The sequence below is a fragment of the Eleutherodactylus coqui genome, chromosome 6 (assembly GCF_035609145.1).
Source record: "Eleutherodactylus coqui strain aEleCoq1 chromosome 6, aEleCoq1.hap1, whole genome shotgun sequence".
Classification (NCBI taxonomy): Eukaryota; Metazoa; Chordata; class Amphibia; order Anura; family Eleutherodactylidae; genus Eleutherodactylus; species Eleutherodactylus coqui.
The window spans coordinates 159,101,782-159,122,345 of record NC_089842.1 but is presented as its reverse complement, the minus strand read 5'-3'; the positions used below and the strand labels follow the sequence as shown (position 1 = coordinate 159,122,345).

The window sequence follows — 20,564 nt, the reverse complement described above, 5'->3', positions numbered from 1 at the left end:
CATAGGAAAAAAACATCTGTAAAATAAGGCATAAAAAAGTATGAACAAAAAAAAAGCCCCCACAAAATCCCCTTGAAATAAAAACACATGTATTTCATCTCCATTTTTAATAAATCCCCCAAATCTGCCACAAACACATTGTGCATGGAAGGCCTAGCAACGACAACAATGATAGAGCCGGCGGCGCTCTAGCCCTCTCTCTTTGACCTTGGAGGACTGCGGTGACGTCACCGCACAGATGAGCGGGAACACAAAGTTGTCAGTGTGATGGCGGCTAGAGCGGCGTACAGGAGCCTGCTCTCTATGACCCGGGCGGAATAACACGGGCAGAGCTGACCGCCGCCATGAAGCTGCAGTGTGAGGTGGAGGTGATTAACCGGATGCTGCCTACATTCGGTATGAGGAACAGAGGGAGAGGGACCCGGGCTGTGCTGTCCGTGGGGAGGCAGGAGGAGAAGGGCTGCGGCCAGCCGGGACCCATCTACCTAATGGTCTGCACCATCAAGGACAAGGCTGGCTCCAGGTACAAGGTGAGTGGAACCACACAGAAGAGGTTCTGCAGCAGCTACATTGTAGAGCAGTAATCAGCAGGCTTTGGGGTCTATGAGCCCCCCCTCACAGGATGCAGACTACCTGTTGCCTGGAAAAACCCTTTAATGTGTGCCAGTCCAGAATGTCTGCTAACCCGGCATCCATGGGACCTGATCGTCTGCCAATCTGGCACCTTTTTTGACTGGCGAACATCAAAGGGGTTTTCCAGGCATTTTTTTTTCTTTATGACCAATCCTCAGAATAGTTGATTGTCTAGAGACCGCCCCTTGGGATCGTGACCAATCAGCTGCTGAGACCTCCGCTGTCACTAGCAAAATACACAGGGAGCCGAGTGGAAGCAGTGCCGATCACTGTGTAGTGGCCAGCGCTGGGAATTGCGCAGCTCCCATTAATTTTAATGGAAGCTGCGTCCAAACAGCTAATTGGTCAGGATGCTGAGCGGCGTACGATTGATGACCCAGCGTGAAGATCGGTCAGAAAGAAAATTTGCCAGGAAAACCTGTTTTAAGGGTTGCGTCCACACAGGACATATTGTGCACAGCGGGTGGTTTGCCTCTGGCCCGCTGCACAAGTTCTGGCACCCCCCTGCAAACCGCTGTCTTGGGTTTCTGCGTAAGATTCTCTGACGGATCTGCTGCGCCCGACTCTCACATTTAGGTCACAGCCACAAGAGTTCATCTGCAAACGAGACGAAAATTGAAATCTTGTCCTGAAATACAAAGAGCCGCAGTCGATCCGTGTGCTTCTCCCAGCACCACCAGCGGGTGTTAAAGGGAACCTGTTATCGGGTTCAGGCTGCCCAAACCACGCGGGCACATGAACCTGGAATAGGTACGCCGGCAATCAGCATTTCCGTAAAAATCATACTTTGACGTTTGACTCTGAGCGGAGCTGACCAGGAGAGGCTGGCGCAGTCCGCCTCCGTGACTCGGCTACTTTCCGAGTCAAATGTCAGTGTTTTTTTCTTATGTTTTTTTGGGGTTTTTTTGCATTGAAGGTGTGAGACAGAAAAAAATCGCAAGGTGTCCTGTATTCATGTGAGACAGTCACAACTCGCTATTGGCCAAGTAAATGCAGCCAGAGGCCACATTCACACGAGTCTTGTGTGTTGTGATATGAACTCCATTCTTTATACTGAAGGTGACCTTAAGGTGTTCCTTGAAAATACTTATCGCCACTTTAGGGCTCCTGTCCTATGGAGATAGTGCATTGTGTAATCCGGTCGCGAGTAACGCAGTGCACACCTTCCATAGCATTGCACAGTCCCAATGTCCACGAGCGGAGAATCATAGCGAGTCTCCGCTCGCGGGACTCAAATCGCAGCATGCCGCGATTCTCCTCAATGAGCCTTTCTGTCAGGTAGTTGACTGACAGTTCTCTCCCCTGCTGCCCGGCGGTGGAATATCGCTAGCCATATTCTGCCTCCCTGGTGGACAGACAGCCTTACAGGATGGGGCATAAGGATCTGATGGGTGGAGGTTGGACCACTGGGACCCCCCACCAATCTTAAGAATGGGGCTCTCCAGTTGCATCCATAAGGGCTCATTCAGATGGACGTATCTTTTGTCTGTGTATTATAAAAATAAATCGCTGCGTGCCCTCTTCTTATCAATATCGCAGAAAAGAATACAACATAATGTGCGTTGCACCGCAGATCAGACGGCACAGGGTGCTTGGAAAGTGCTCTGCGGAACTGGAATATTGTATGCTTTGTACAATGTTCTGGGACCACTAAAGTTGTTGAAAATGCTGACATTATTTCTGTTCTTTGTGTTTCTTTTTGTTTTTTGACGCTGGGACGGATGGACTGCTGCGTTCCATGGTGATGCCAAATAATTTTAATGGCGTCTCCATTCATCTGTTTTGAGCACATGGATGGGTTTCTGTGTGCTGCCTGATGTCAGTTGCACATGACAAGCAATGGGGTCTTTGCCAGTCTCATACAACCGGATTTGGATATTGGAATCCACGATCGTCACCCGTGCGGACAGTTCACAGCATTCCGCATAGACCATGAGCATGTCCGCTCACATGGGTTTTGTGTGTTGTGAGACGCACAAATATAAACTCCATTCTTTTGAATGAGCGATGCTGCATATCTTATCAGCCATTGTTTTCAGTGGGACAGTCAAACACATCACATGCCATACAATGTGATGTTTCCCATTGAAATCAATGGGAAACACTTGCAGCTCCTCTGCACCGGAGGATCGCAATTTCAGAGGAGTGAAGCGAGGTGTTTTTGCATTAAAATTGCGGATTCCGTGTAAATAGTGTAGTGTCAGTGCAGAAGACAAAATCTGTATTGCGCATGTCCAATGGCGAGCTTTCGGGCCCATCCGCATACTGATTAAAGGTACGTGCGGACGCCAGCCGAGTGGGCACATGGTCAGATTTCGCTGCGGGCTCCTGCATGCAGAAACCGAGCTGTCTTTGTGAGACCGGCCTTACAAGCATACCTGTCTTCACCACTAGATGGCGCACATATACTAGAATCCTGCACCAGAATATTCCAGTTGCTTGACGTTTTAGTCATAAAGGGACATTTGCCACAAAGAAAATTGATCTGCTTTGGTAGACTCGTCACTTCTGACCTCCTGTAATCACATGACCAGCAGCGTGTTCACCATGGATGGCATGTAGTGGGTGTGTGCTGTACTGTACGTGTTCTGGCTTCTATGTAGAAACATTTTGAGTGGATTTTACATCGCTTTTGAAGTCTGATCCTAAGCGGACATTACTGATTCCCAGTGAAACAAAAGCACGTCCAGTCAGCACGTCCTACTAAATGCACAGGTGTACGGCATCCATAAGGTAAAGGCAAACACGTCCGTCAGCATGATTGTAGATTTCCAGCACAGCGAATGTAGCCGAGGGGGCACAGCACTCGGGTGAGCGCAGCAGCCCCCTCATTCGAGCGATCAGTGGGGGGCTCTGCAGCGGGACACCACTGATCAAAACTTTTGACATGTCAAAAGTTTTCTGAAAGTGCAGGTACTCTTTAACCATTTAGACTCTAAATTGCTAATAACTTTTGAGTAACATTCTCCATGACCTTTTTTTAAAAGAAGAAAAAAGTTGTACGTACGAGTCAAATCTTTAAAAAACCGCTGCATAATGTGACCCTCATGCTGCCTATTTCTTAGTAGATGCCTATTCGCATCCCTCCAGTATGTTGTCAGGTCATAGCACCACTCGCATTAATTACCCATCTCTTTTCTCTTATATAGCTGCAAGACAACATTGAGAATTTGTTTTCCAAGTTTGTAAATGAAGGAAAAGCCACAATCCGACTAAGAGAGCCGGCGGTGGATATATGTCTCAGCAAGGTACCGATGCATGACGATAGGAGTATGTGTTTTACAAAACTGATTGAGGAAAAAGCTTTTCAGCCACTTAAAGGGACTCTGTCACCAGGTTCATGTTGTGTGGCCCAGAGCTGGAGACGGGCCGTGTTGGCTTCTCCCCGACCGCGTCAGGCAGATTGACTCTCTCTTTTGTGTATAGGGAAAGAGCTGTCGCTCCGCGTGCTGTGGGTGGGTGGAGGCAGGCGTAGCCCACCTCTGTGACTCGTATCAAACTTAATGCAGCTGGTGACAGAATCCATTAAAAAGATCGTATGGAATCAGAAAAATACTAGCATTGCTGCTCAGCCTCATTCAAGTGAATAGGGATGAGCTGCAAAACCCACGGACAACAGTAATTACACATTAATTCTTTCAAGATCAGATAAAAAAAAAATTCTGTCCCCACCTTCAAAGAGCCATAACTTATTTCCATTGACATAGCTGTACAATGTTTTTTTTTCTTACAAAAAAGTTGTTTTTTTTTTTAAATTGGTACCACTTAATGTAATGAAAAACTTTCAAAAATTAAGTAGTGTGAAATGGAGAAAAAAATACAACGGTACCATTTTTGAGGATGTTTTGTTTTTTCGCTGTGCAAATTGTAGTAAAAATATTCACTTTATTCTGTGGATCAGTATGATTATGATGATGCCAAATTATATAGATGTTTTATGACTTTTTAAAAGTGAGGAAAAAATGTTTTTCCTGCCATATTCTGAGACCCACGATTTTTTTTTTCATTTTAATAGGGCTTTAATAGACATCCATGCATGGCAGCCCTGTGGGAACCCTCGCCGGGTCCTGAGCTACCATGGCAACTGCTTGGCAACATGCGGCATCAAAACAGTGAAACAGCTGCGATCGGAGCTATTGAAAACAGCCGGCACCTGCTGGGTATGGAGCGGAGCCTGCTCCATACAACCCACACAACCGCATGGCGTATATATACATATGGAGGTTGTGAAAGGGTTAAACAAGGGCCTCTACAAGCTGCCTATGAAAGGTTAAGCTGGAAGTCGGGATGCTGTCCTGTTGAATTGGCTATCCTGATAGACCTGTCAGTAGGAGGCTATTCACATCATTTAGCAGGGTGACAGAAGTAATCTGCAGACCGCATCCACCCTGTATTGCCGGTGACACCACCGCATATCAGATGTGATTCTACAGCCATAATACGGATGTGTGTCCTGGCCTAACCCCAACTCCCATCATCATATCTGTGAAGTTTGGAGCAGGAGACCGGCTGCACAATCAGCATCTGAATACGGTGGTTGTGTCACCGGCCTATAGCAAATGGCTTTGTTTAACCTATTAGATGTTGGTAGAAAAACAGAACAAATATTAGGTGCCATTAGAAAATGTCTAGATTTCCTAAGAGGTTGTATGAGATTAGAAAAAGGGCTTCCCCAAACATCGCTGCCACACTGCGGCTAGGCTTTAGTATCAGACACGAGTCTGGATTATTGTGGCACTATTTCTGGAGAATTCTAATAACAAAAACCCTAAAAAGATACTTCTGTAAAATTCCCACCGCTCACTTATGTTCTGTCTGCTCCCCGTTTCAGGCGGACGTCTGCACCCTGAAGAACTTCATTTCAGCAGTGAGCTTGGCGCACAAGGGCACAGATGCCAGCCCCGTCCCGCTGTCACGCCTGGTTCCTGCTAAGACATCTGAGATAGAAAAGCCAAGAGCCAAAATGATTATTACTTGCAAGAAGGACTATCCACTCACCAAGAGCTTCCCCTATTCCCTGGAAGTTCTTCAGGTCTCCTACTGCAAGCTGGCCCGGGTGGACATGCGAATGCTGTGCTTAAAGAGACTCCAGAAGCTGGACCTCAGCAACAACCATATCAAGAAGCTGCCCAAGACCATCGGTGACCTGGTGTGTCTCCAGGAGCTGTCCCTGCACAATAACTTTCTGGAGACCTTTGAGGTCGAGTTCTGTAACTCCACCTTGAGGAACTCTCTGAAATCTTTAGACTTGAGTGAAAACAAATTAAAGGCTCTTCCGTTCCAGTTCTGCAATTTCAGAGAACTTGTCAATCTGAAGCTTGATGGAAATGAGCTCGTTCAGCTGCCATTCGCCATTGGCAATCTGACTAAATTGCGTTTCCTTTCTGCCACCAAAAATAAACTTCCCTATCTTCCCAATAGCTTTAAAATGTTAGTGCTGGAGAACCTGGATCTGTTTGGTAATCCCTTCGCTAAAGCAAATCCAATGGTCCCCGACATCCAGCTGAAGATACCGCTTACATTACTGGAAACCGCTTCAAGGGCAACTCTTAGCTACAGGTAGAGTATTACTTGTGCATCTTTTTAACACTTTCCCGACTGTAGACTAAATGCCCATTTACACGCAACGATTATCACTCATAATTCGTACAAACTGCCAAAAGTGAGCGATAATCGTTGTGTAAACGCGCAGCCATTGGGCATTTTTCATTCAATATTCGTTCGTTGACTTTTAGTTCACATAAAATCCGTAATTTAGCAGTTTGTTTTCCACTTGGTTTAAATGACAATCGTACAGCCGCTCAGCGATTCCTGGGGAGGGGTTATCGTTTGGCAGGGCATACTTTCTTGCTTCTATTCCGCAGCATGAAATTAAGGGCTCTAACTGCCACGGGAAAACGCGCGGCCGGCTTTCACTGTAGTCAATGGAAGCCGTCCGTCGCACGATACTTTTGCGTCCTGTACTGCGCCAGCTCGCCAAACGGGACTCACCGTGTCGGCCTCTGCTGCGATATTCCGCTGGCGGAGTCCGACACAGCTGTGGGCATGAGGCCTTAAAAAGCAGAGCGATTGGCTACACTAGCCATTGTTTGTTTTTGTTTTTTTCAGTAATTACAAACTTGACACCTAGTGATTCTTTAAGGCCTAGTGCCCATGGCCGTGACGGGCTCCGCAAGCGGAATTCTGCTGCGGAGTCACTCACGGTGCCCCCATACTTGCCTCCGGATCCGCCACCGGACGTCCTGCATGGCGCTCCGGCACGCATGCACAGTAGAGCGAATGACGCGCCGGCCTCGTCACGTGACGCAGATGGCGGTGGGCAGGGAAGCGGTTTCATGCTAGCTTCTGCTGGGCTACAGCGGAAGATAGCGTGACGGGCGGCTTCCATTGACTGCAATGGAAGCCGTCTGCGTGTACGCCCGCGGTAAATAGAACATGCCACGGGTGATTGCGAGGCTATTTCACGGTGCGGAATTCCACCGTGGAATTCCGCACCGTGAGCATTGCGCTATTACGTTCAATAGAACCTAATAGCTGCAGGGCAACGCCACTGATTTCCGCCGTGTGATACGCAGCCGAAATCCGCCCGTGGGAATTAGGCCTTAACCCCTTGAGTGGCGGGTTTCCAACCACCCTGTCGTGCCCACCAGGGCAGGTTTTTTAAAATGGTCTAACCATTGAATTTCAACTAATTTTGCAGTTGCGTCTCAAGAGCCATAACTTTTTCATTTTTCCATTGACATGGCCATAGAAGGGCTTGTTTTTTGCGGGACAAGTTGTGATTTTTTTAAACACGGGGGAGGAAAAAAAGAAATGGGGGAAAAAAGAAAAAAAGGGGCCATGTCATTAAGGGGTTAAATAATGTATTAACTTCCTTCTCTGGGTCATTACGACGCATGGATACCACATGTGTGATTGTATTTTTGATTTTTTTTACAAAGTAAAGGGAGACAAGTGGTTTTATTATTTTTTTTTTAAATTTTTTACCTTTTTTTTTTTTTTTTTTTTTTTTTTTTTTTTTTTTTTGTTGTCACTTTAGGGGACTTCCACAGGGACCCATCAGGACCCCTGATCACATTCCAGGGGTCCGATGGTGACAGCCCTTTACATGCTGCAGTGACAGCCCTTTACATGCTGCAGTCACATAGACTGCAGCATGTAAAGGGTTAACACAGCAGAGATCGGAGGTTTTCTCTGATCTCTGCTGTAAGAGCTAGTACCTAGCTGTCCTCTCACAGCCAAGCACCAAGCTCTCCCTGCCACAGAGACCATCGGCTTGCTTCTGACAAGCCGATGGTCTCTATGGCAACCTGTAAACAAAGCAGGAGGTTGCCGACATATCGGCAATATCTTCTGCTGGTTTTTCAAAGCCCTTGCACTGCTCTGTGTGGGTCTGTGCAGGCAGAGCACACTGTCACAGCTTGTGGCATTGTGCTCTGCAGCTCCAATAGTGATATTAGTAGTGGATATATAATAGTGATATCTTCCGGGCTATGTCACTATGAGCAGTGGAGCTCGTCCCCGAAAAATTTCCGGGCGTGCCACTCAAGGGGTTAAAGGCCAACTCACTAAACCTGTTTTGTTGCGTTTTTTTTTTCTTTTTTCTTCTCCTCCTTTCGTCTTTCTGCATGCACCTGCTTCCTACTGATTCTTTCTCAATGCCACTTCAGGGAAGGCCTATACTAGCAATTGTTTGAGTTTTTTTCAAGGATTAACAAACCAGACACCTGGAGATTCTTTCAAATGTCAGTTCACAAAGCTCCTTGTTTTTTGTTGTTTTTTTTTTCACTTAAATTATGCACACCCACCTAATTAGATCTACTTTCAAAGGCCAATCCAGCAACACACCGAACGACTGAAGTGCCCAGACACCACGTCCATCTCTAGCGATAATTGTTAGGTTTAAACTTTCATCTTTAAAAGCAAAACCATCGCTCATTTTGGATCGTTTAAATGAATTTTGAGCGATAATCGTTGCGTGTAAAAGGGCCTTTACTCTTGTATAGGGAGGAATTAAAGGATTTTAATTGTTGTATTATAAGGGCATATTCACACAGCAGATTCTGAAGTGGAATCCACCTGTAAAACCGTGGCAGAAATCTGCATCTCCTCTGCTGCAGTTGTTACTGCGGATCCACATGCGGATTAAGCCTTGGGCAGAATTGCCAACGCTTTTCCAAATGGATTAGTTAAAATGGGGCATCTTTACTTAGACTGGCATTGCGTATGCCAGTTTCTGGTGCAAATTATAGTGAAAGTTGATGGGCCCCATGTGGTCACAAACCCAACAGGAGTCTTGACCACTTTTTGGAAAAGTGGCAAGGCACCACGTAAATGGCCAAGAAGGCACAGTTCTGGTGTGTGCCAAAACTGCATCTCTTATACTCCAGAAATTTTTGTCATTAGCTTTTTTGTTTGTTTGGTGTTTTTTTGCTGATGAGCAGTGTAATGTGGGAGAAGATAAATTATACACGCAGGATTAGCCTGGTTAATTTAAAGCTCCACTTTACCTACAAGTCCACCGCTTGTAAGAATAGGGCTGAAAATATGTCTTGCGGGGGCTGTAAGGTAAATCAGACCTTCCCTGTCACTAAATCCTAGGTGCCGGGTAGTGAGGCTGCAGCTCCTGCCACTTGTCCTCCTTGTTAATGTGGATGATTTGTATTCAGAACCCCATCTTATTAAGCGTAGCTTTTCCCCAGCCCACCCGCCAACTGATGGCCTCTCTGTTGCTCTTCAACTCTGCCCTCGGTTTCAGGCAGTTACAGCCGCCACTCTGCAATGAGTTTTAAGGGCAGCACCACTAGCAGCCTGATCCAGTAATGCTCACATCCTCCTCAACAGTTAGTAATGCGCCCTCCTACTCCAGTCATAGGTCAGCATCATCTGTCCTGCTTAAGGGGAACCTGTCAGCAGGCTAGCAAAGGTTGGTGACCTCTGGATTAGCGGATGCTAATAGATGTGATTCGGCCTCCTTATAAGTAGACTGTAGAGCACACAGCAGTTAAGGGGAACTTGGTATCCCAGATCTGTAATGTACTGGGAAGGAGCCAGAACTCTCATTTTATAGGTTCCTGCATGATTGATTTTCTGCCATTTAGTGGAATTCTCAATTCCTTACAGAACTAAGGTGGGGGTTCTCTGCAGCGACTGTGGCTCTCATACTGAGGGAGTCTATGTAGTCACGTCACTATACACAATCCTCGTCCTTCATCTACCCAACACTGAAGCGGAGAAGATGTAGCAGAAATGAAAACCTAATAAGCACCCATCTCCTAGACTCCTGCTTTCTGCACTGGACCCTCTGCTCGTCCCATTTATTGTAATAGGGGCTGTACTGAATACTGTCTTCATTTTATGTACAGCAGTTCATGGAGTAAATTACAGGGGTATTCCGATCCTGGCTTTCCATAGTGGAGGTAGGAAACCGATATCGGGCACCCATCCGGAGCCGAACACTTAGCGCAGTACTGTTTGTGTCACTCTCATTGACGTGAATGGGAGCTATAGAAACGGTGTAGCGCGTTCTGCTATGCTATTCGAGACATCTCAATGAAACTACAGAGACAGCACTGCACTACGCTTTTTTTTTTTTATTTGTTTTGTTTTGTAAAGTGACCAGGTTTTACCATATCGGCCATGAAAAGGTGAAAGTGTTACAGGGTCGATCCCATCTTAGAGGTTTATGGCATATGCACAGGATATGCCCTAAATGTCTGCCAGATGGGGGTTCAGAAGTGGCACCTCATCCGTCTCTAGAACAAAGGTCCCCAAATCAGAAACGTGAACATACCCTGTAGGTGGTCACAGCATTCAGGCAGAGAATGAATGGAGAGATGACATTATGTGCAGCGCTCTCCATTCACTTCTCTAGGAGGGAAGTCAGACGATGCTCCCTGCCCTACTGACTCCCACGAGGGATATTCTCCAAGTCCACGTTGGACTGTCTTAAACAGGAGTGAGCTGCAGCAGCGGGCACAGGTCAGGTGCCATGCATGAGTCGGCAGTGAGGGTAGCAGCACAGCCCTTTAAGGGTACGTTCACATGCGGCAGACATGAGTAAAATTCCGCAGCATTCCCATGTGTGTGCTCTATAGGTGTGGATTTTGACTAGGCATTGGCTGTGTATCTGCAGTTGGCTTTAGTAGCTACATCGTTCCCCCTCACCACAGAATACATGGTGCTGTCGGCGCACCCCGGCCCCTCGGCAGCCTCTAGTTGTCAGGTGATGCACAAGTAGAATCGCCTGACCAGCTGCTCACGATAGGCTGCCGAGGGGTCGGGGTGCACTGAAAGCGCCATGTATTCTGAGGTGGGGGGTAAATGTAGTTACTAGAATCGGCTGCGGCTCTATAGCTGATTTTTGGTCAAAATCCAAACCTACTGCATGAATTTTGACGCAGGTTTTTATGTGGAATTGCTATAAAATTTGCGTGGAATCTTCTGCAGTATTTCTCAGTGTGAACATACCCTAAGGCCAGTCTCACACAGGCGTTTTTATAGCGTTTAGCGAGGTGTTGGAAATGCTCGCTAAAAGCGCTGTAAAACGCCTCCATTGATTGCGATGGGACTTTCCAGACGAGCACCTGAGCGCCACGATTTTAAACGCCATCTGCAGTATTTTGGTGCGTTTCAGTCATTTTTCTTTTTGATGGGGTGCATTACACTGTAAAACGCTGCATTTGCAGAGGCCTGTGTGCGAGCAGCCTAAGGCCTCCCTCACACAGGCGTTTACAGGAAGCGCAGTGTTTTTCAACAATGTGTTCACTGCGATTTCAGCACCGCTGGCATGCGTTATGCCAGTGTTTTGGCTGCGTCTTCAGCACAGCTGATAAAGCAGCCAGGGAAGCTGAAAAAAATACTCACCTAGTAGGCGCCATCCCTGCAGGCTTCCAGGAACTTGTCTGTGCCTGCAGAGCATCTCTTGCTAGTAACGGAGTTTCAACACCAAGCCTCCAGCAAGAGATTGCTCTGATTGGCTGAGCCGTGAGCCATTCATTCTGTAATTGGCGCTGGACTAGTCAATCAGAGCAATCTCTTGCTGGAGGCGGGGGTCTTCAAACCCTGTCACTAGCAAAAGCTCCTCTAACAAGTGCCTGGAGCATCGGAAAGCAGCGCCAGGGACCCAACGGCGGCAGCATCGGTGAGTAACTTTTTTTTTTTTTTTGGGTAGTGCAGCTAGCGCTGCCCAAAGCACATAACCAAGTTGTGCTGCGCTTTCAGCAGTGCTGCTAACGCTGCCTATTCATTTCCATGAGCGACGCAGGGCTGAAAACAGCCAAAGATAGGACATACATCACTGTTAAAGACGCTGCGTTTTGATGCTTATGGGAGCCTTGTACAGAGTTCAGCGGAGCACTGAAAAGGCAGCGCTAAACGCTGTATAAAAATGTCATGTGAGGAAGGCCTAAGGGTGCGTTTACACGTCACAGATCTGCAGCACCTTTCCAATCCTTCAGTTGAAATCTGCTGCAGATCCGCACCAAAATCTGACAAAATCCACAGCAGATCGTCAACGTGTGAACATACATGAAGGGTGCGTTCACACATGCAGGTTTTTTGCTGCCAAAACCAGGTGAGGATGATGAAAGGAGCGAGAATAAGGAATGGGTGCAGTCTTTTTTCTAGTTTCAAAGGGTTTTTATTGTGTTTTGTAATCATACATATGAGAGGCTTATAGCATTCTAAAGTCCCCTGGCAGGGGGGCCAATATTGCCATCAAAAATAGTATTTGCCTATAGCGGCTAATAGATCACAGAATTATAGGGTTAAAACAAAAGAAAAAAGGGTCAACATAGAAATTTAAACCAATAGGTCGCCAAGAGTCCATCATCGTTCAGAACTATCTAAATGTGTATATTTATATCTAGTCACTAGAATAAAAGCTAAGTAGATAATCTAATATGGCGCAGTCCTGGGATCTCTAGACATTTAATCCAAGGTTGCCAAATTTTCTAGAAATTTGTCATCGTGTCTGTTCTAATCGCATGAATCCTTTCATATAGCATAATTGAGGATAGTCTATCAAGCACCTCTGAAAAGGAGAGGGTAGGTGATTTCCATGCGGAGGCGATGTGGATTCTTATAGCCATACATACATTTATATCAGTTTATGGGCTTGATACCTAGATCGCACAGGGCGATTCCCCAGCAGGAACACTGTAGGGGATTTGGGAAGCGGACCCACTAACATTTGGTTGAGAAGATTGTGGACCTGCGACCACAGCCTATCGACCTCCGGACATGTCCGCCATATATGGAGCATATCTCCCCTTTCTTGGCATCCCCTAAAACCTAGCGGGGAAGAGGTTGGATAGTGATGGTGCAATCTGTGTGGAGCGAAATATGTCCTATGTAGAATTTTAGGGTGCAGTCTTTTTATACAAAATTTTTTTGGATCCACTCTAGGTTTTTTTATGTCTTTGTTCTGATTTTGGCTTTAAAAACTACACTAAAAAGAAAAGAAAAAAAAAACTTCACTTATGACTGCACCCTTGTCCTGCTGATCGACAGCGGTCCCAACAGCCACTAATTATGTATTGATTGCCTAATATTGAGTTTCCCAAAGTATGACGGCTGACTGGGCTGTTTTCTAGGCAGTGTTGTATGTGCAGGAGCTGCTGCTGGTGACACCGGGGCACCGTATACATAGAATGACCACAGGGCCACCTGCTGGAAGGTAAACCGGAGGAGCAAGAGGAATGTGATGTCACTAGCACACCTACGGAAGTAGGAAGCAGTCTGGAAACATATTTGCCAAGTGTAGGTAATTAGTGTTGCAAACAGCCAGGACCGCACTATTGTCTACATAGAGCTTTTTACATGAGTATTTGGCTTCCTACCTCAAACACATCTGTTATATTATGGCCTTTATCCAGGAGGAAATGGAAAGTGTAACCACTGGCCTTCCTCCTGCTGAGGACTTGTATGAATCCGTGAAGATCTCCAGCTAAAGGGAGTATTATGATGATCAGATAAGGGACTTGGAAGAAGGCTGCAGGGTCATTACACCAAGCAATGATGCACGCTTGTACCCCATTTACACGGGACAACCATCTGCACGAGACGGTGACGTCACCGCTAGTTGTAGGCGCTTGTGCAGAGCATTTACACAGGCAGATCACCGCTGAGCGGGGAGCATTTAGGCTCAGTGAGAACGCTGCAGAATCTCCGCATTAGATTTCATTGTAATTCCGCAGCATTTCCAGTACAAGTCGTGCGGAGGGAACGTCTGAACTCTTTCACATGGTGGGAAAATCCTCTGCATTGAATCTGCAACATTTTTGGGAAAAATGTGGATTCTGAATCTGCGGCATGTTTGTTTATGCTGCGCATTTCTGTTGCAGCATTAAAGCTTTGTGATACAAGGGTTACATCCCACAGCGGATCGGCAATTTAAAAAAAATGTGGCCAAATTCCACCCTTGAATGGGGCAGACTTGGCCATTGCAGGCTTACGGTGTAATTGCTGCAGGTATTTCGTTGCAGTAAGGCCGCAGCAGCTTCACCACATGTGAAGCCGACCTGTTTGCTGTATTTCTTACCCTTTGTTATATGAAAGATTGAAATGTGCACCAAAATCGGCAACAACAAAAAATATCGTTTACAGTTTTTGCCACTGTGGATTTTCAGTAGATGCAGACATGTGACGGCCATTTTTGTTGTCGCCGAGTTTTCTCAGAGATGGGTAAAACTTGTGTCATCGCTGGACTAATAAGTCCTTAACCCTCTGTGTCTAATTCCAAATTGGTAGTGTAAGGTGTAACGAGCTCATGGGGATGTATAGGCAGACGCCAGTCTCTTGTGGTATCGGATGATTCTCTCAATATAGTCATAGTAACAAGTTGCTTATATACGTAAAATGACAAAACATCAGAGATATACATCCAATAGAAGCCATAGGTGTTCTAATGATTAACATATGTTTACACCTTAAGGGCTTCTTCACACGAGCATATGCATTTTTTATGTTTGTGCCGTTAATTTGCATGCATGTTCAAGTTCCGCGCTTAATTGCGTTTTCTCGTCCATTCACACAAATGGGTACGATGTATTGGGCTGCATTCACACCAACATATATCGGCTCGGTTTTCGCACCGAGCCGATATATGTTGTCCTCATCTGCAGGGGGGGGGGGATGGAACAGCCAGGAGCAGGAACTGAGCTCCCGCCCCCTCTCTGCCTCCTCTCCACCCCTCTGCACTATTTGCAATAGGGTGAAGCGGGGTGGGGCTAATTCTCGGAACTAAGATGGGGACGCATGTATATCGGCTCGGCGTGAAAACCGAGCCGATATACGTTCGTGTGAATGCAGCCTTAGGCTGGAAATCCCTCACTAGGCATCCTCACAATGACTTCAAATGCCTAATTAGAAACACCTGTAAGCTTTTCACAACGTTGGATGCTGCTAAACTGCCTCCCCCTCCCTTTTTTTTTTCAGCTCCCATAAGAGTCCATGGGAGCTGCCAGCGTATGTCTTTCGAAAGATAGGACCAGAACTATCTTTTCCAGTCGCATGTAAATGTGAACGAATGCATTAGAAACCAATGCCTCAGATGGTAGCATTTTTCGGCCAGGCGTGAACGCTGGTGTGAATAAAGCCTCAAGCTATTTGTTACTACCCAGATGTGATTTCCAAGCAATGGGTCTTGTACAGAAGAAATTAAACTTTGCAACCTAAAGCTTAATGATTGTCAACTTAAACCATGCAAAGGCTTGAGGTGGGTTTACACGGGATAAATGTCGGGCAAATAATGCCCGACACTCGTCCCTGTGTGTCCTCGCTCCTGTGTTCCTGCACAGGAGCTAGTAGTGCTGGCTCGCTCACAGAGCGGCCAGCGGGAGGTGGGGCTGCAGGAGATTTATCACCTCTTGCTCCCCTACCCCTCTCCATTGACTTAACATAGCGGCCGTTCAGTGATGAACGGCTGCTAATTACACTCGTTTATGCAGCATAAACGGTCATCGTTCAGTGTAAATGGCAGTCGTTCAGTACTGAACGGCCGCTATGTTAAGTCAATGGAGAGGGGCGGGGGAGAGTGAGGAGTGAAATCCCCTCCAGCCTCCCCGCTGTGAGCCAGCGATACTCACTTCTGTGCAGCAGCATGAGAGCGAGTATGGGCGGGGATGAGTGTTGGGTATAGTTTGCCCAACACTCTCATGTCTATAAGGGCCTTTAGAGCAGCTCCTTATCAGGGGGCAAACGTGGAAAGCTGCTCTAAGCAGGGGAACATTGCAAATACACGTAGATTCTATTTAACATGTTAACTCTTCAGCTGCTGCTTTTAGAGCAGGGTGCTAAAATATTTTCTTCTATTGCCCAGTCTAGAGGACCTTATACTTGTGTCCCCTTATCCCTCACACTAGAAATGATGCAGATAGGTGACTTCTGTCTTCTTAAATGGAAACCTAATAAAATCTTTAATTATCATTAGGTAATAAAAAATAATCGTCCTTGACCTCTTTTCCATTTGCACAGTTGGTCGGTGACCTAATTCTGTACTGCTTGTAAAACCTCATTACTGTATATGTTCTCCTTCTCTGCAGGCTGTAATGGAGCTGGTTTGTCCACATCTGACACTCGGTCCTCGGCTCTGATTCCCAATAGTATTGGTGGGGCTTATTCACACCAACAATATTCTCACACGAGCTTTATGCGATGCATGAATATGAAATCCATTCTTTTGAATGAATTCATTCAGACAAGTGACCTCTCTGTGGGGGACAAACATCGCAGCAAGTTCTATCTGGGCATTGCCTCTGAACCCCTCGCCCGTTTTCAATTGGATCGTACAATACATTGTATGGCTATTGCATGCAATATTTCCCATTAAAATCAATGGGAAACACTTGCAATCCTATCACACGCGTAAAAATCGCAGTTTCAAGCTGGTTTTACATGAGCGCGCAAATCACGCAAGATTTGTGAGTTGCAAGACTCAAATCTCACGTGAATACACAGGATTGAGTTTTTTGCCACCTTCCTATTTTTTTGCGTTTCTCAGAACACATCGCCCATTGTCATTGTCTTCAAAGTAAAAACTGCATGTTGTGTGATGCGCATGCCAGTGCGATGCCAGGTCTCCCATTGAAAGCAATGGTTAGCACTTGCCAATCCTCTGACGTGCCTGAAATATCTGCTGGGAAATGGCTGCGTCACGTAGGTGATGGGGGGCATTTTTGCCAGAAAAACTCTTCACATCTGTGTAAAAACACACGGTGAGCGCGGTATCGGGGTGATTTTTCTTGGCTTGATATTGCACTTGCCTCACAGAAGCGATGCGATATTTATTACTTTTGGACGTTGGTAAGAGAGATCGGTCCCACTTTCTCAGCCCGATATTGCGCTTCACCGTGTGCATGTTGCCTCCCTTTCAATTTATTTAGGGTGTATTTACATGAGAACAGATTTATAAAACGCCTGTAGTGTCGCTGTAGTTTTATTACATGGTGATTGGTCTGTGCTGTTTGCAGATGAGAAATGTTAATTAAATGTTGAATTTGTTAAAATGTGCAGCCAATAATCGTATCGTAAAATCATGTGCGTTTTTTTTTGTAATGCAGTCTTGGCTGTGTGATCATAAGCCTCTTTTGCGTTAACCCCACCACCCCAACCCCTTCTCCTTTTTTCATCACTTATGTTTTTTTTCCCTTCTAGAATCCCATATGGACCACAAGTGATGCCAAAGCACCTTTGCCAAGATCTCTCAGTGGCTAAAACGTGTGACTGTGGCGGCCCGTGCCTGTCGTCTTTTATCCAGGCGATTGTCGTAATGAACCTACACCAGGTGTCTCAGACAGTCGTCCTTGTGGACTCCATGGGGGGCACTGAGGCCCCCATCATCTGTTACTTCTGCTCTCTCACCTGCTACTCCATGTTCCTGGATAAATACCTGCAAAGCACCAGAGTGTGAAGACCCGACGTCTCCTGTTGGGTGCCCAGTCTGCTCCGGGCGGTGATATCGCAGTGCCTTATGCCTTGGCAATGTCCGCGATTCCTAATGAATCTGCAAGCTGCCTTACTACCGGCTCCCCACACAAACTAGCTGCAAGAACAGGCTTATGTAGAGCAGCCAGCTGGTGTGGTACTACAATTCCCAACATGTCGCGACCGCTACAAGTCATTCTGGGAATAGTAGTTTCCAAACCGTCACAGGGGATACATTTAGGTGTGAAATGTTTGACAGAGAACAGTGTTTACAAATCACCCCGTTACCATTTACTGGGGTTTGATACAAAGTTGCACTGCAGTTGGCATCACCCAGGAGTCTAGTCGCGTATAGTAGACAACCATTTTCTGCAATGTAGATGGGACTACAAGGAATCACGTGCTGCGGTGCAAATTGTAAGTCCACCGTATGTGAATTTGCACTGCAGATTTACAGCGAGGAGTTCAATCTCTTCAAATAGGGGGGTGAAATCCATGCCAAGATCCGCTTGAGAAACATGCAGATTTTAACGCAATGAAGTGGATTTTCTACTAGGTGTGGGTATAGCCTTTAAGCAGAAGTTGTAGTTACAGAAGCACTTCAGGTAAAACTTATGTACGGTGTCTGAGGGGGCGGCACATGGCACGGGTTTAGAGCCTTGACAACACAGGACGTACAGGGGGAATTGAGGTGTATCAGTAGCCGACCCCGCTTGATACAGTACAGTCATGATCCATGTGAACTCCTTTGGCCCTTGTGTATGTGGTGGTCTGAAATGCTGCGGTGTTTCACAATAAATACTTTGATGTTTGACTCAATTCGGAGCACTAAGTCAGGGGGGGGCCGTGCCAGTCTCTTTTCACATGTTGCCTGACAGATCTCTCCCCTTTTGTGTGTATAGGGAGAGAACTGTCAATCAGCATACTGGTATTTGGGAGAAGTTGGTATGGCCCGCATCTTTAGCTCTGGGCTCTGTTCCAAGTCAAACTTCAAAGTTTGTTTAATCTGAGTATAGGCCCATTTAGTCACAACGATTATCGCTCAAAAGCCATCTTTTGAGCGAAGATCGTTGCATCTAAACGTGCGGCTATCGTACACTGTTCATACACTAGTCCATCTGTGATTTCCGGCAAGCTAGAAATTACCACTGACTCTCATCAGCGCCACACGCTGATTTTCTCAGCGGGCGGTGCTGATAGCATTCTCTCAGCTGGCAGATCTCGGCAGGACACCAGCTGAAAGCTCTGAGAACAATGCAGCTGTATACATAAAATATGTATACAAAACAGCTGCTTTATTCTCTGAGCTATCATGGCGGTATCCCACTCCGCCTGCATTACTCCTGTTTTCCATAGCAGACATTGTATTTTTATTGTAGGTAGTAGTTGTTTGACCTGTAGCCTATAAGGTTTTAAGTAGTGGGGTAGATTACCTTTCACCCACAATTCTGCAGGCTGCACCTCTTACCTAGGACAATGTGTACCTTGCGTATGGAGAGACATAATGCTATAGGACCTATAAAGAGCAGGTAGTTTGCCTCTGTAAGTGAATGTGGTCAAGTGAAAACTCCCACTAAAGGGGACCTGTCATCAGCAGGTTCCCTGGAGTCCAACAATGTTGGGAAAAATCTGGGAAATGGCGCCCCCAGCAGGACACGTGTAAAGATGCAATACGTAATAAGTGTGTTCTAGAGAATGGAATTGCCTGCGGTGGGCAGAGGACTGGCAAATCGCTCTGCATACCAGAAGGCCTGAGTGGTCTTAATAAATCGTATAGGTGTTCCTCACCTGTCCTGCCTCAGACCTCTATAAACGGGGAGCATGGTTCCAGTGACTGGTTGTCTGCGGTGGACCTGTCACAAAAGGCACACAAGAATGCGAGCGTTGGAGAATCTGCCATAAGAGGAGCACAACTTAGTTTAGGGTGCTTTCGCACAGTGAGGAATTATTCCGCAAGACGCAGCTTATGGCTTATTCACACGAACACATTTGCGCTGCGGATTATGCATGCCAAATTTTTGCAATACGTATTGGATAGAGCTAATTGATTTCAATGGGTTCGTTCACATTAGCTTATTTTGCGTGCGCTTTTCGTTTCTCCAAAGAAAAAAAATGCAGTGTATTGTGCACAAATTTAGCACATGATTAAACTTAATTGCTTATTGAAATCAGTGGGAACGTGCTTGCATGTTGTGGATTAAGGGTGGATTCAGACGACCGTATATCGGCTCGGTTTTCACGCCGAGACGATATACGGTGTGCTTGTCTGCGGGGGGGAGGATGGAAGAGCCAGATTTCTGCATGTAGAGATGCGGATTTTGGTCTGGAATTTTCAGCCCCTTGCGGAATAATTGTGCATTGTGTGTTAGCATCCTTTTGGTGCTCATACCTGCTGACGGTCCCTTTACACTGCCACCTATACTTTAGTACAGACGTGCCTCAGCCGTTGTCTGGGGATCCAGGGTGTCCCTATTTCCGCCTTATATAAAGAGTTGTGGAGAATAACAAATCTTTTCATGAAAATTACAATATTTTTACATTTTAACCTGCTATTATTAAACTTGTTCTTACACTTCTGTGTCTTTGTTTTATATGCTGCTGGAAACTCGCTTAATGATTTAAGGCTCACGCCCACGGGTGTCACGGGATACGCCCGTGGATTTACAGCCCTGGAGTACTGCAATTAAAAACAAAGTACTTGCTGGTGATCGTGGAAATTCCGCAGTCTCCATTAATGCTATACTCATGGAGACCTCCGGCGGCATAAATCCTCAGCAAATAGAACATGCCGCCATTTATTTCCCGCTGCAGAAATCAGTGGTAGAATTCCGCATTGGCAGGCAGAAAGCTATTAGGTTCAATAGAACCTAATAGCTGCGGAATTCACATGCGGATTTCCGCGGCGGAAAAAGTAGATGATTATCACACCGTAAGGCTGGGTTCACACAAGGCAGATTTGCCGCGGAAATTCCGTTCAGAAATTTCTCCGTGGCAGATCCGCCTGC

The 20,564-nt window shown here is 46.2% G+C and overlaps 1 protein-coding gene across 1 annotated transcript; it reads left to right on the top strand.

Moving 5' to 3' along the window:
* The first annotated feature begins 249 nt into the window (after positions 1-249).
* Positions 250-20,131, top strand: LRR1 (leucine rich repeat protein 1). Its single transcript, XM_066608086.1, has 4 exons — positions 250-530; positions 3,783-3,881; positions 5,465-6,192; positions 17,290-20,131. The coding sequence occupies exons 1-4, from the start codon at positions 345-347 to the stop codon at positions 17,543-17,545; spliced, it is 1,269 nt and encodes a 422-aa protein (XP_066464183.1). The 5' UTR covers positions 250-344; the 3' UTR covers positions 17,546-20,131.
* The last annotated feature ends 433 nt before the right edge of the window (positions 20,132-20,564 follow it).